Source organism: Gekko japonicus, unplaced genomic scaffold (assembly GCF_001447785.1).
Source record: "Gekko japonicus isolate JY-2015 unplaced genomic scaffold, Gekko_japonicus_V1.1 scaffold3030, whole genome shotgun sequence".
NCBI lineage: Eukaryota > Metazoa > Chordata > Lepidosauria > Squamata > Gekkonidae > Gekko > Gekko japonicus.
In genome coordinates, this window is record NW_015164289.1 from 55,214 (window position 1) to 70,180 (window position 14,967).

The following is a 14,967-nucleotide window of genomic DNA, read 5'->3' on the forward strand; positions in this document are numbered from 1 at the left end:
TAATAATTCCAACAGGCATTAGTTCTTACCCCAAGGTCTCTCTCATCACATTGCCTATAATCTTCCTGGCCGCTTTTCTTCTTTTCGGTGGGGAAAAAAGATCCTCAATAACACGAAGAGGGGTATTCCGTAATAGGATCGGTTCAGTTGAGTGAAAGTATCCTTCGGGGTGTTTGTGAAAGCGAAAAAAGAAAAGAAAACTCGCAAGCTCAACCCAAGAGAGTGAATTTAAAATTACGGCTGGTCGCTGCTGGAAGGGAACACGGCAACCATGTTCCCTATCTCTGCGCCGCTCTTGTTTCGGGGCAAACCGGTTCACCCCCCGTCCTTGCCAGGGACACGGGGGGGCCAGTCAAGCCTCATACTCTTCGTCTCCCTCCAGGAGACCAAGCGGAGCCGTCCCGAACCTCGGGGGGCTCCGTAAGAGCGGTCGTGAGTCGGGCGTCCCCAGGAGCTGCCTGGAGACGCGACCGTAGCACAGCGCCACACCGCTGGAAGTCATAATGCGTCATTTTCAAGCTCCACGATAAAAAAGAAAAGACTGACTCTGTTTTCAAAGCATGGGGATTTCTGCAAACACAGCTTGGGGAACCAGGGGAGGGCAAAGGGGAGGAAGAAGAAAGCAAATCTGATGGCGAGTTGGACTCGGGGACTTCAAACGAGGACTCCCCTTCAGAAAAGGGGGTGGCTGCCCCCAAAAGCCTATATAAATTGAGGATTAGAAAATATAAGAACAAATAAGGGCTGAAGGACTCTGATGTGTGCCTGAAAAAAATGTTGAAATAACTTGGGGATGCTCTGGGGATCGCTATAAACACTTAAAGGGATGGTTAAATAATAATAAATTAGCATAACCGACTAAGTTCATTGTATTATTGATTGTTTTTTGAAAATAGCATGATGATAAGCTGAGATATTGATCTCCTACTCTTGGGTTTTTAGTTAGTTGTGGGTTTCTTTTCTGTTTCCCCTAGTTGTAGTTCCCTTCCCTATATTTTCTGTTGTAGTTTTGTAGTCTGCAAAAAAACCAATAAAAACCTCCCCCTAGGGGGATTGAAATTTTTTTAATTGCATTTGTATTTTTATAATGCTGTGAGCTGCCCCAGAGCCTTGAGGCTCGAGTGCATTTTTAAATAATACTAATTAAATAAATGACTGTATGGAGCCAGCAATATAGTCTGTCCTAAATGACTATGTATGTGTAATTTTCTTTGTCTAATGTAGTTTGACCCACATTTTCTCTCACCTGACTGGGTGAGAGAAAATGTGGGAAGTGAGTTTGCAAATTATGTTTTAGGAAGTGAGTTCGCATATTCTGTCTAGACTGCCTTTTGCCCCTTGGGATCTTCCATTTAAATGCTAAAGCCTGAGTTATCTGGAGAAGGTGTAGTTGCCCAGCTCCAGTGCCCAATGTCATTTATGACTTGCCTAGATCTAATTGGCCTATAAGTATTAGCAGGGGTCTTTTCGTAGAAAAAAGAGCTGCAGGAGATCATTAGCACATGGCATGCTAATGAGCTACTGGGCTATTAGCATATGCCACGCCCCCTGACATCACCGGAAGTGATGGCAGAAGGGGAAGCAAAAGGAGAAGGCATCTTCAAAAGCCTCCCCTCCCCTTCCCTTGGGGGGGGAAGCAAAGAGAGAAGGGGTTTAAACTCACCCAGTTTAAACTTTAAACCCCTTCTCACTAGAGTTGGGCCACAGCAGGAAAGACAGAAGGAAAGAGAGAGAGTAGAGAGAAGGAAAGAAGGAAGGAAAGAGGGAAAGAAACAGAAGGAAAGAAGGAGGGAAAGAAAGAGAAGGGAAGAAGGAGGGAAACGGAAAGGAGGAAAAAAGAGAAGAGAAGGCAGGAAAGAAAGAGGGAAAGGAGAGAAGGAAAGGAGGAAAAGAGAGGAAGGAACTGCCACCCCCACCTCCTCGGATCCCTTACTTACCGCTTCGGCGGGGGTCGGGGAAGCCGGCGGCGGGGCTCTCCAGGCGTCCCCCGAGCAGCAGCACTCCTGCATGGGCTGGGGGACGCGGCGACGGGGCTCTCCCATTCCCCAAGCCACTGCGCTCCCACTCGGGAGACGCGACGGGGAGCGCTCCCGTGTGGGCTGGGAAACTCGGGTGGGGCTCTCCCGGCCTCTCCTGAGCTGCAGCGCTCCCGCGTGGCTCAGTAAACCCGGGGCGGGGATTGCCGCCACGCGGGCTGCCGGAGCAGCGCTCCGGAGGGCTCCGGCCCAAAAAGACCCCTGATGTATTAGAGGCATGATTTGGTTACTGGAATGGGAGCTTTAGGATTTTCAGAAAAAAAGTCAGTGTGGGAATGGTGATGCTAGTTTTTACCTGATGCCTACAAGCTAGAGACTGGGGCTATACAGGCAATGAGGGGTCTAGAAGCCAACCACTAAGAAATATAAATTTTAAGAGCCATTTGGTAATTCCATATGAGCTGAGCAGAAAAGAAAAGAGCCAGCTAAAGTAACCACTTGTTTGCCTTTTTATGTGAGAGGTTTGCTTTTTTTATGATTCCTTGTACCAACTAATGTAAGCCACCCTGAGCCTGTTCGTGGGGAGGGCAGGATACAAACGGAATGAATGAATGAATGAATGAATGAACTCTCTCTGATTATAAAATGTTATGAAATAGGTTTTGTTGAAATGGTAGTAGGCTACACAGAGGCTGCAATCAGACACACTAAATAATCCACTTTTAATCCACTTTCAATGCACTTTCCAACTGGATTTTACATAGTAAAATCCAGTTGGAAAGTGCACTGAAAGTGGATTGAAAGTGGATTATTTAGTTTGTGTGACCGCATCCTCAGGCTTTGAGCCTAGATGGTTTAGTTATGGTAGGGTTACTATATTTTGAAAAGCAAAAAAGAGGACATATATCCCAACAGACTACTTCAAACAAGTGATCACAATGACAAATCTCGTTTTAAATACCCCTACTATTTAAGCTTTGATAATTGCTACTAACTAGGAATATTCCTAACCTTCCAACCCAAAAAGAGGACATTTTCATCAGGGTGTTTTGTTTTTTTTTAAACCGCCCACTACACAAAAAAGAGGTGGTAACCCTAGTTATGGGCACAAGGAGGGCTTAAATTCTCAGGATAGCAACAGGAACCTCAAGCTTTTATCAGAATGATCAAGTAGGTCCCAGACTTTAAAGCAGTCTTTCCCCCCCATGGCATTAGTTTTATTTTGGGTGTCCAAACCTCTCCTAGGATAATGGTAGTGGTGGCTAAGAAATGCTTCTTGTTGGCAGACTACACACTATACAGACTTGGGCTGAGCATTTATTTCTGGAGAACCAGTTTGGTGTAGTGGTTAAGTGTGTGGACTCTAATCTGGGAGAACCGGGTTTGATTCCCCACTCCTCCACTTGCACCTGGCTGGATGGCCTTGGGCAAGCCGTACCTCTGATAAGAGCTGTTCTTGAAAAAGAGCAGTTTCTGTCAGAGCTCTCTCAGCCCCACCTACCTCACAGGGTGTCTGTTGTGGGGAGGGGAAGGGAAAGGAGTTTGTAAGCCTCTCTCCTCTTCTTCTGTGGAAGTACACCTTGGGTCTTTCGGCAACAGAAAAATATAATCATAACTGGTGTCTGTGCAGTTCAACTTCTGTCTTTGAAGCAGTTTCCTTTTCAGTAATAACCTTTGGTTGTACTGATTAATGCAACTCAAGTTACCTTGTAACCATGGTTTGCAAATCCACTCCAAACTTCAGTCTGTGGTATATGAGAGAATTTGTTTCTTGTCACGTGACATGGCAAGTAAGACCAGAAAGGAAAAAGGAGTAGGGACACACTCTGAAGACGGAGTGGGAGGAAGCACATATTCAAGAAACCAGCCAATTGCAAGACATGGTTTGTTAGGAAACTATTTCCAGTGCAACCAGGACAAATAGAGACAGAAATCAGAGAACTTGTTCTCTCTCCTTTACAGTCATGACAACGCCCCCCCCCCCCCAGCAATGCTCCCTGTAAGCTGTGGATTCTTGTGAGCAAAAATTCAACTTTGTGAGCTACTGGCATTAAAGTTGTGAGCAAGCGATTTGGCTACTGCATAAATCAGTTTGCTTTGGAGCCATGCTTCCTGAGCTAAGAGAAAAATGTGTGAGCCGGAGTCTAAAAAACTGTGAGCTAACTTACACTAATTCAGCTTAGAGGGAACACTGCCCCCAGGTATTAAAGTGGTACCTGTCCCATGCATCTGATGGTTATACCAGATATCACTGTGTGATTTCCTGAACAGTAATGCAGAGCTTAGTTGTCAGTTTGGTTAATAATATAACCATCTCCTGCAAAGCGGGAAACTGAAAGTAGTTTTACGTTGATTACCTCAAAATATGAGAATTAGGCGCCTGCAGTTCGAAAGCAAGAAATTGCAAGTAGATAAATAGGTACCACTTCAGTGGGAAGGTAACAGTGTTCCGTGCGACTTGGTGTTTAGTCATGCCGGCCACATGACCACGGAAACGTCTTCGGACAGCGCTGGCTCTTCGGCTTTGAAATGGAGATGAGCACCGCAACCCTAGAGTCGGACTCGACTGGCTTTTGAGCAAGGGAATCTTTACCTTTATGCATCATCTAAATGGGGGGGGGGCTGTATTTTTTTTTCTTGTGACATTTTTAATTAATAATATGGGACTTTTTAAATTCACCCATGTGCTTTGGCACATAGGCATTGGATTTCTGAGCAGGAGCATGGGAATTATTTAGTACCTGTGTTAAGAAAAACAAAACAAGATATCCACCATCTTCAGTTTAGGCTTCTTGCTCAAGATCTATTGAACTGAGCCCAAATCACTGAGTTATCCACAGAAAAACATTCCTTAGATTTCACATAAGTGCTAGATGCTGATTCAGCTGCAAAACCAGTGCTGTTGCCATCTATTATTGCTGTTTGTTCCCTGGAGGTAACCCAAACCCATTTCTATGGGAGATTCCCTCATGTAGTACACTCACGTTTAACCAGAGCTAGCAAGAACACCATGTATTCACTTCATGCAAGATGCAAAACACAGGCTATAATCAAGCTTACCAAACAGCAATAATTTGTGGTTCCCATTGGCCCAAGTCCTCTACAAGTGCCAGATAACTCAGAGGAAGATCTCAATAGCATGGCAGTCATTGGAACAGCCAAGAGAAGTGCATGTGCTCCAGAGTTCTCCCTGGTCCATAACTCACTGCCACATGATAAATTCCCCATCCTCAGGAGAGAAGCCCTTTCAATTTAATATGAAGGATTCATCATGTCTCCTCTTGAGCCAGGGGAGGGGTGGCGAGTTCTCATGTTGTGGTAAAATAGAAGTAATGCGAGTTGTTTCTGCTTGCTTGTTCCAAAGCTCAGTAAGACATGAAAGACACATACACTCTTTTCTGAGACAGGGTTGATTTTATTACTGATTTATTTTACTGTCTTCACTTACATTATTTTCTTCTGTAGGTGCTGCCACTGTTACAAAGATGTACCAGGGTGCACTGATGGCGGCTAATGTGCACAACAACAATCATCTACCTCTACATAAAAGGATATGAGTTGTATGTGGCTCATCAGTAAGTTTAACACTGACAGTTCCACACTCTAAACACCCATCTGAAATTCCATGGGGAGAAGGTAACACTTTGGAGGACTCTTTCAGAGCTAAAAACAGTAGGCAAGGGAAGAGTAATTCGCCTACTTCTCCCTGCCACTTTTCTGCTCTAAACTGCCTTCTCCTAAAGCAGCTTTTCCTGATCGAAAAGAGCAATTTGGTTACTGTCACAAGCCCCTGCATTTGATGCACTCGGAGCTCAATTGGTCCTAATCCCAAATACTACAGTATTAGGATACATGTCATAGAATATTATGATAGTATTTTTAGGATAGGAAATAAATACAGATTTTTGTTGTTATTTGCCAGATAACTTGCTGACACTATTATCTATAAAGAACCCATAGCAGATATGTTAATAATTTTAAAATAAACAGAACTGTACTTCAGTTTCAAATACAAAGCCTCTCAGGTGTCTAGTACATGAACCTCTCACATGTCTAGTACACATGAATAGGCTAATTAAGAGGGTGAAGGCCTAACCACTTAAACCCTATCCATTTCACAGGGAAGGATTTGTGCAAAAGGTTCACACTCCTTGAAGATCAATGGGACTTAACTTTGAGTGCTTAACATTGACCATAATCAAACTTTTCAAAATTTATTATCAAAGAAAACATTTGTTGCTGTTGATTTTCCGGGTTGTGTGGCCATTCTCTTGGCATTGTAGAACCTGACATTTCACCAGTAGCTGTGACTGGCATCCTCAGAGGTATAACACAGAAAGATGGAGTACTCTCTGTGTCACGGTGAGAAGAGAAATGGTAGGCAGGTAATTCATATCTACTCCAGAAGGTGGGGTAGGGCTGAGTCATTATCTTGTAGGAGTTCCCCAGGCTATGAACATGCTAATGGAGGAGCTTTCCTGAGGAGGTTCTTTTGTATATGGATTGTTTCTTGAGGTTTCCTGTTTCTTGATGAGATTCTTTTGGCTGTTGAAATTCTAATCTTATCTATAGTGCTATTGTCAGATGTAGAGCCTTTTGTGTTTTTCAGGACAGGAAACCATGCCCTATTTATTTTTAAACTCTCTTCTTTCCTGTTGAAATTGTGTTTATGTTTATGAAAGCATTCTCTCTCACAGAAAACTAGAGACAAGACAAATGGGGCTATCATAATTTCCCCACATTTGGAAAAAAATTCTCCATGAGACATTTGTATGTGTGGATTATCCAGAAAGACATTTATGGTGACTTCTTAAAAGCCTTTTGACACAGTCACATAGAGCAATCAAACAACAGAGCACACACCTGCTTAGCTAAAGGAGGGAGATATTTATATTTGTTTATATTTGAATAAAAGTTGAGTAGGTATAACCAACAGCCTGTATTTATAGGCAAGATATAGAAATTCTGAGTCAAGATGTAGCAAATCTGGAATGTAATACCTTTACTAATTTTCAGTAGATGCATAAATGTTATAGGATTTCTATCAGTGTTTTTGTTGTAGCCTCTGCAGCCTGGGCTGCACTAATCCTGTGTTCAGCACTCTGTAGTGTGACCTCCACAACAGTCCCATGCTCAGATGCCAAAACACTCTGTTCTATTAATAATTCACCCCTCTCATCTAGCTGTGGATTATATTCTATAAAACTCACTGACATATGCTACAGTTTCTCTTTCTTTCATGCAAACTCAACATATATATATCCAGAAAGACATTTTAAAACAGGAGACAAATTATTTTAAGGTTACACCATTTGCAAATTTGCTGTTAAACATCCCAGTAATCAGTTCTGGCTTTATTGGTGATTGTTTTTTAAAAGGAAGCTGATTTTTCAAAAATTAATCTTTTAATCTAGAAAGCTTTATCACTAGTTTTCTTGTATGTTCAGTTTTCCTAATAAAGCTCAAGGAGGACCAGCCTAAGACCTAGTGATAGTTGAAACCTTAATTCATACCTCAAGAAAACAGTGTATTAGTATATTGCAACAAACAGAGTATTGGGACACTTTAAAAACTAACAGATGTCTTGTCCCATACATTTCCACAAACCAGAGCTCACTAAATCAGGAGTGGTTTCTGAACATTCATGTCACAGTACATCTATTAGTCTTCAAGGTGCTGCAAGATTTGTTGCTGTTTTGTTGAATTAGATGAGGAGTAGCCTGAATGGAACCGAAAGCCAACTGAGCATGAAGTAGATCTTCTCAGAGGAGTAAGGAACCCAAACCCGCAACAGATAAACCACAGGCTGAAATTAGCCACAGATCTACAACCCATGGCAACACTGGTGCAGGAGCCTTTCTTTATACCTGGAAGGGTCACAGATGCTTGGGAAACAATCTGTGAATGATCCAAAATAGTCAACAAGGGTAAATGAACCAGCTAAGACTTCCTGTCTTCTTGTATACAAATGTTATACTGGATAACCAGATTTATATGACAAGACTTCTGAATCTTGCTTTTGTGAACAAGCATGAGTCTTCGGGCTATTCAAATAGATATTTGCAATAGTATCTGCAATAGCCAGTGGACTATTTTTAATTTTGAATGTATTTAAAGTATTGGCATATTTAAAAGCAGCAATGGTCACCATTTATTTATCAGAAATAAAAAATTTCTTTAGATATTTATACCATGTGTTCTCTTCCAATGAGGACCCAAAGTGGCTTTCAAGTTTGTTTCCCCATCCTCTGTTTTATTCTCACAACAAAAATGATGTGAGGCAGATCAGGCTAAGAGGGTGTAATGAGCCCAAGGTTACTCAGCAAGCTTCCACGGCAAAGTGGGAGTTCAGATTATAACATGCTGATTATTATAATACAACAGATAATGAGAATTTTATTGCTGATGCCACAGAAAGGATAAACAAAGATTCCCGTCCCAAACACACTAACAGACAGACAAGCCCACTGACACATAGTCTCAAGGCTGCGGCCTTAAGAGTCACAGGAAGTACAGCTCAACCAATACACAGGGTCGCTAACCTCGAGGCAGGACCAGGAGTTCTCCCAGAATTACAACTGATCTCCAGACTACACAGATCAGTTCTCCTGGAGGAAATGGCTCCTTTCGAGGATGGACTCTATGGAATTGCATTCGTGCTGAACTCTCTCCCCAAACTACCTTCCCCAAGCACCACCTCCGAATCTCCAGTTGTTTACCAAACCAGAGCCGGCAACCGTACCAGCACACTAAGACTAAAAAGTCCTGTACGGGCCCCACTCAAATTCACAGGAGCTACCCTGGAGCATGCAAAAAAATCTGCATTATCCTTCAGGGGGAATAATTAATCTAGGGAAACTGTGGATCAGTACCTAAGCACATTATTACCATAGCTATTTTTTGACTTCTTAAAATGCAATGATGACTTTTATGCTTGAGATGGAATGACACATCCACATAAGGATCTTTTAGCATTTTTTTAAGTTAGTCTCATGTGATGATTTAAATCAACCCCGGAATGCAACACTTCCGAAATTGGATTTTCAGATAATCTAATAAAATGATACAAACAACTCTACAGCAGCAGTACTCTGACTTAATTAAATCAAAAGAAATTTTGTTTGTCTGCCCCAAGGAAATTACCTAGGTTGACAAACTGCCACACCAGATGATGTACTTCAGAATGCAGCTGATCTACACCTGTAATATCAGGCATAAAACAGAGGAAATGGCTTTGGAACCACCAGACACTGTTTGCCTGAACAACAGCGGAAATAAAAGGATTCTTCCCCGTCTCAGCTGTACTGGATTTTAATACCACTTTAATAACCAAAAGCTAGTGGCCACTTCCTGAGACACAGGTAACTGCAGAGTCAGCCACACAGATTCCTTTGATACATTCTGATATCACTTGGATCACTCAGATTGTCAGGATTTGCCATGTGTGCTTCAATCCCTCAAAAATAGCAAAACTCAACTTGAATTAAATATACTAAATACCATGCCAAGCTCATTTGGAATTAACTGGGGGGAAACTATAGGCTACAATCCCTCAAACACTTCCCTGGGAGTAAGTCCCACTAAATAAAATTGGACTTACTACCAAATAGATCTTCTCCAGGGGCACATTTTTGCCTTACAATAGCTCAAAGTACTCAGCAGTGCTTCACACTATTGTGTGAACTGCAGCAAATCAAAGTGTGTTTATATATAAATCACTTAAGAATTACCATCCCAAATTTTCAGTGCTCGTAACAAAATCTTGATAGAAACTGGAAACTTTCCCAAGATTGGTTATGAACAACTACAGATGAGGTAACCTATACACTCTCTCTCTCTCTCTAGAACTTCAGCTACTAAAATGCTTCACTCCCATTAAATCAAACTCATTTTTCTAAGGAGTCTAGTATTTCAGAACTGTGGACCAGTTTTGCTGTTACCTAGCAAAGCTAGCTAATGCTCATAAAATGTACCCTTCTACAAAGTTTATCTTGTATAAAACAGCCACTTCGCTTTTTCCAGTGCAAAGGAGAGTCATGCAGGTTATAAATGGCACTTAGCCAGCCTCACAGCAGCTTGTACAAACTGTAGCACCGCACCAGCACAGATGCACAGACACACATACATTGCAATAATGTACACCCAGCAGGAGAAATAAACATTTTTAATCCAGAAAAGAAGTAGTAACTTACCATTAATCAGTAGCACAAACATATTCTCTAGTCTGGTTTCACAAAGCACTCAGATCCAAGAACAAAAAATGAGGAAGCGTGAGTCTTTCATTCCGCTTCTGGCTCAGAAAGTGGGTGTAACTTGTGAAGTTTCATGCTAACTAGAGATGGGTCATTTGGGTGTGTTTGAAAGGTTCTCTCTCACCCACCTCCTCCCCTTTCTCCTCTCACTAGTTTGCATTTTCACACAGAGAAGAAAGCAGACACTTGGGATCTTTCTCAGCCTTTTAAGTTTCCCCAGTTCTAAGTAACCCAGAAAACCCCATCAAGGTCTCTTGAATTAAGAAACTGAAGCATATGTGAGTTTTGCTGGTAACTAATGGTATGGCAGACAGCCAGAGACAAACGAAGCATCCGAAATGGCAGCTTGGCTAATTTGAAAGGTTGTGTTCCAAACAGGGTTTCCAACTCCTGGTTGGGAAATCCCTGGAGATTTGGAGTGGGGCCTGGAGAAAGAGGAATCAGCAACGTATAAGGCCACTACAGAATCTACTCGCCAAAGCATTTGTTTCCCCCACCGCCCCAAGGAACTGATCTCTGTAGTCTGGAGATCAGTTGTAATTTCAGGAGAACTGCAGGCTCCACCCAAAGGCTGGCAACCATAGTTCCAAAGGCAACAGACTGAGGCCAAGGAATCATGAGGGGAAATCTAACAAGAAAAAACAGTGGTCCATTCTTTACAACAGAACTAGATTTAGAATCATGATATCCTTGCCAATCACTGCAAGTGAGATTTCGCATACTTTTAGTGAGAATATTGTGAGACAGTTGAATTTTCCTCAATAAAATTGGTTTAATCTGTGAAATATTAAGCTGAAATATATATTTAAATTATTCTCCCCCATACATAGTTCCCGTCTCTTTTTCGAATATTTTATGGTGCAAATTAATTAGGATCTAACTTAAACACATTTATTTGATTTTTAAAATGTGCCATGTTATGTGCCATATAGTGTCAGAATTTTTTTTCCCAGTAGGCAGCAGCTGACTAACTGAAATATTTGATTAGGAACAAAAATTCAACAAAGCATACTTAATGCAGTTTAAATTTTGCAAGATTTTTATACACCTCTGCAGGGCAATCACCAGTTTTGAAACTGCCGCATTTGATTGGTATTGTATTTGTACATCTATCTACATTTTTATCCTCTCATCCCACCAAGGAGCTCAGAGGGATACATGATCCCCTCCTTTTTCCTTTTTCTCCTGGCAACAACCTTGTGAGATAGATCAGACTAAGAGAGAGTAACTAGCCCAAGGTCACCCAGAGAGCTTCATGGCCAAACTCCGGACTAAGACACAAAACACCACAGTCCTAGTTCAGCATTTTAACGCATTCAATTATTACCTGTGTAAAGCAATGGTCTTTTAGAAATTTCTGATGGCAACCAGGGCCGGTGCCAGGTTTTTTTGCACACTAGGCGAGGCTACCTTCTGGCGTCCCCTCCCCATTCAGCCACCAATTTTCAAATTGGTGTCTATGCCACCTCCTCACTGGTGTGTGCTTCTAAACCCTGTCCTTCTAAGCCAGTTTGGTGCAGTGGTTAAGAGTGGTGGACTCTAATCTGAGACCCGGGTTTGATTCCCCACTCCTCCATATGCATCCAGCTGGGTGGCCTTGGGCCAGTCACAGCTCTATCAGAGCAGTTCTCTCAGAGGCCTCTCAGTCCCACAGGGTGTCTGTTGTGGGGAGAGGAAGGGATTGTAAGCTGCTCTGAGACTCCCAGTGAAGGGCAGGGTATAAATCCAAACCTCATTATTAGTCTTTGTCAGGCCACTGCAGCAGACTACATGAGCACAATCAGCTTCCCCAAAGCCTCACAAGAGCTAGCTGATCTCAGGGGACTCTCAGGCTGCCCCTCCAGCCTTGTTCCCTCCTACCCACCATTCTCCTGGCCGGGATAACCTGATGGATGGAAGAAAACTGTAACAATTAGCTCTATGTACTGTAATAAAGGAAATATACCACAGACACTGAGGTCTCCTCTAGATTTCTAACATATTAATTATATAAACACACATTACAGGCCACTAAATGCAAAACACAATCACCAAAAATAATGCACAAACTAGATAAAGTCTCGTATATAAAGGTTCAAGTAATCTCAGATCACTTCTACCACCCCCTCCCTGGTTTTTTACGAAGTTTTTTAAATCAATACTTCAAAAGCCAGAGGGGTCTAGTGCCTTTTACGCCAAGCATTAGTTTAAAGTAATATAAGACCACTAGCAGTAAAGCCCGTTGTGGAAATAAATACAATGAGATCTAGAAAGAGGCTCTGGGGGAGTGCTCTGGCTTTGGGCAAACAGTGTCATTTTGCTGTGGTGACCTCAGCAGGGTATAATGGCAGAGTCCACTGTTTTCTCCAGAGGAACTGATCTCTGCTCCCTGAAGAGCAGTTGTAATTTTGAGTGATCTGTAGCCCTCACCTGGAAATTGGCAACAATTGTTACCCAGGACGAAATGGCTGGTTTGGAGAGTGGCGTCTATGGCATTCTACCTGTCTGAGGTCCCACCCCTCCGCAAACCCCACCCTCTACAGGCTCCACCCCTCAAACCCCCAGGAATTTGCCAGCCTGGAGTTGGCAACCCCATCTCCTTCCCAGCTAACCATCAACCTACCATTATCTGCCCCTTTGACTTCAGCTGACTTCCGCCCTCCCTTCTGCAGAGCAATTGTAATTTTGAGTGGTCTCCAGCCCTCACCTGGAGATTGGCAACAATGGTTCCCCATGAGGGACTGAGTGGTTTGGAGGGTGGAGTCTATGGCATTGTACCTGTCTGAGGTCCCACCCCTCCTCAAACCTCACCCTCTTCAGGCTCCATCCCTCAAATCTCCAGGAATTTCCCATCGGGAGTTCAGCGAGGCCAGAACTCCAGAAGCCCTCCCATCATTGACACTTAGTTGTAAGGCATTCTGAGTGCTGGCTTGGACGGTACAGAAGTGGTGTCATGGGGCCAAGTACCCTGCTCCTGCCCCGGGGCCCACAGGACAAACCCTCCCCGCCAGCAGTGCCGTCACCCTGCAATGCACCCCAACACCCCAACTCACCAGCGTTGGCAGAGAAGGGAGGGACAGAGGGAGACACGGAGCCCGGCAGCAGCAGCAAAAAGGCGCCCCTGAGCACTCAGGAGGGAGAAACCGCCCAGAGAGCCATCCCTCCTTCGAAGTTCCCAAAGTTTATACTCACTAACTCAAGGTCAGGAAAGACCACACAGAATTGTCGCTGGCAGGCAGCAGCCACAAAGCAGCAGCAACCACAGTGTGAGTCCGGCGGCGCTGAGATGAGAAGGGCAGGCAGGGAGAAAGCCACGTGCAGAGCACCTGGAGACTGGCGCTGTGCAGCAGGGACGAACACAAGGCGGCGGAGGAAGGAGCGCAGGCGCAGCGGAAGTTAGAGAGGGTGGAGCACAGCACAGGGTCGGAAAGGGCGCCCCGGACGGGCTCTGCCGGACACTGCAGGCATGGGGAAAGAGCCTGGAGGGTGCCGGGGCAGCAGACGTGCCTCTGCGGTGACTGGGGGAGGCAGGTGCAGCAACAGTCCTTGGCGGGCAGGAGCAGCCCGGAAATGAGCAGCGGACGGCAGGCCAGCGCTCTAGGCAACCACCTAAATTTGGTCTATGACGGTCCAGGCCTGATGGCGACAAAGCAGTGGAATATATTCCACCCCACATCACTGGTGCAGTTCAGTAGGACTTAGGTGAAGTTCATTTTACATCACAAAATTTCAGCTACAGTACAAAACATTCAAGGAAACAGTTCTGTGTGAATGCTTTTCTCACAGAGAAAGCTTGCACTTCTGACTGTGGGATAAATGCAAACATGTCACCTTAATTATTAAAAAGAAGCATGCACACACATGCAAGCCACTTTCATTTTTTTATTTTTAACCTTCACACCCCACATCACAAAAGTTTCTATCTTAACCTTCTTTTCCACTGCTACATGCTCAGAAATAATCACTGTGATGACCTGAGACTTATTTCCACCACCCACAACTGAAGGAATACTTCTACCACAACACTAATACACAGAGGCCAACAAAGCAGAAAGTGGTGTCCTCATGGACAGAATGTATATAGGAGGCTGCAAAGTAAATTTCAAAAACTGTATTTTATGGACTACTATTTTCATTAGCAAATGTACACAGACATATTCCAGGAGTCTTGACCAGGAGCCTTCTATCTGCAGCCTGAAGTACTCATTGCTTCTGGCACTATCATGGTAGGAAACCAGATGGAATCACAGTGTAAATAACATAGTAAGTACAAAAAACAAGCACTGTCATATTTAAGCTACTATATGTTATATTAGATAAATTTACAAATTCCATTGGCATGAAGAGATAACAACAACAACACTAATCAAGGTTGTTATTGTGCTAGTACTGTGCATATTAATGCCCATGAATTAAGCTGGAACATTTTTAATACTCTCAGAATTATTTAACCTTACTGTTATAGAGAACATATATTATTAAGACTCACCTCTTGTTGCAATTCAACTTTTATACATGGAGCAAGCCAGTCCCTTTTCTTAAACAAGGACAAAACCTTCTATTTCATAGCTGGAACTATGCTCTGCCATAATACAAGCAACTTAGCCTTAAGTAGAAAATGTTTCATCTTAATTCATGGGCATTAATATGCACAATATTAGTACAATAACAACATTGATTAGTGTTGTTATTGCTATATCTTCCTGTCAATGACATTTGTAAATTTATCTAATATGAAGTATAGTAGCCTCAGTATTCCA

At 43.1% G+C, this 14,967-nt stretch overlaps 1 protein-coding gene across 1 annotated transcript in view; it reads right to left on the reverse strand.

Annotated features, from left to right (window-relative positions):
• The window catches only part of LOC107108355 (T-lymphoma invasion and metastasis-inducing protein 1-like), a 50,099-nt gene extending 39,848 nt beyond the window's left edge, over nt 1–10,251 (reverse strand). Inside the window, exon 1 of the mRNA XM_015408782.1 lies at nt 10,169–10,251. Coding sequence (XP_015264268.1) covers nt 10,169–10,190 — 22 coding nt within the window. The 5' untranslated portion in view covers nt 10,191–10,251. The remainder of the gene's footprint in view (nt 1–10,168) is intronic.
• Between the last annotated feature and the right edge of the window lie 4,716 nt (nt 10,252–14,967).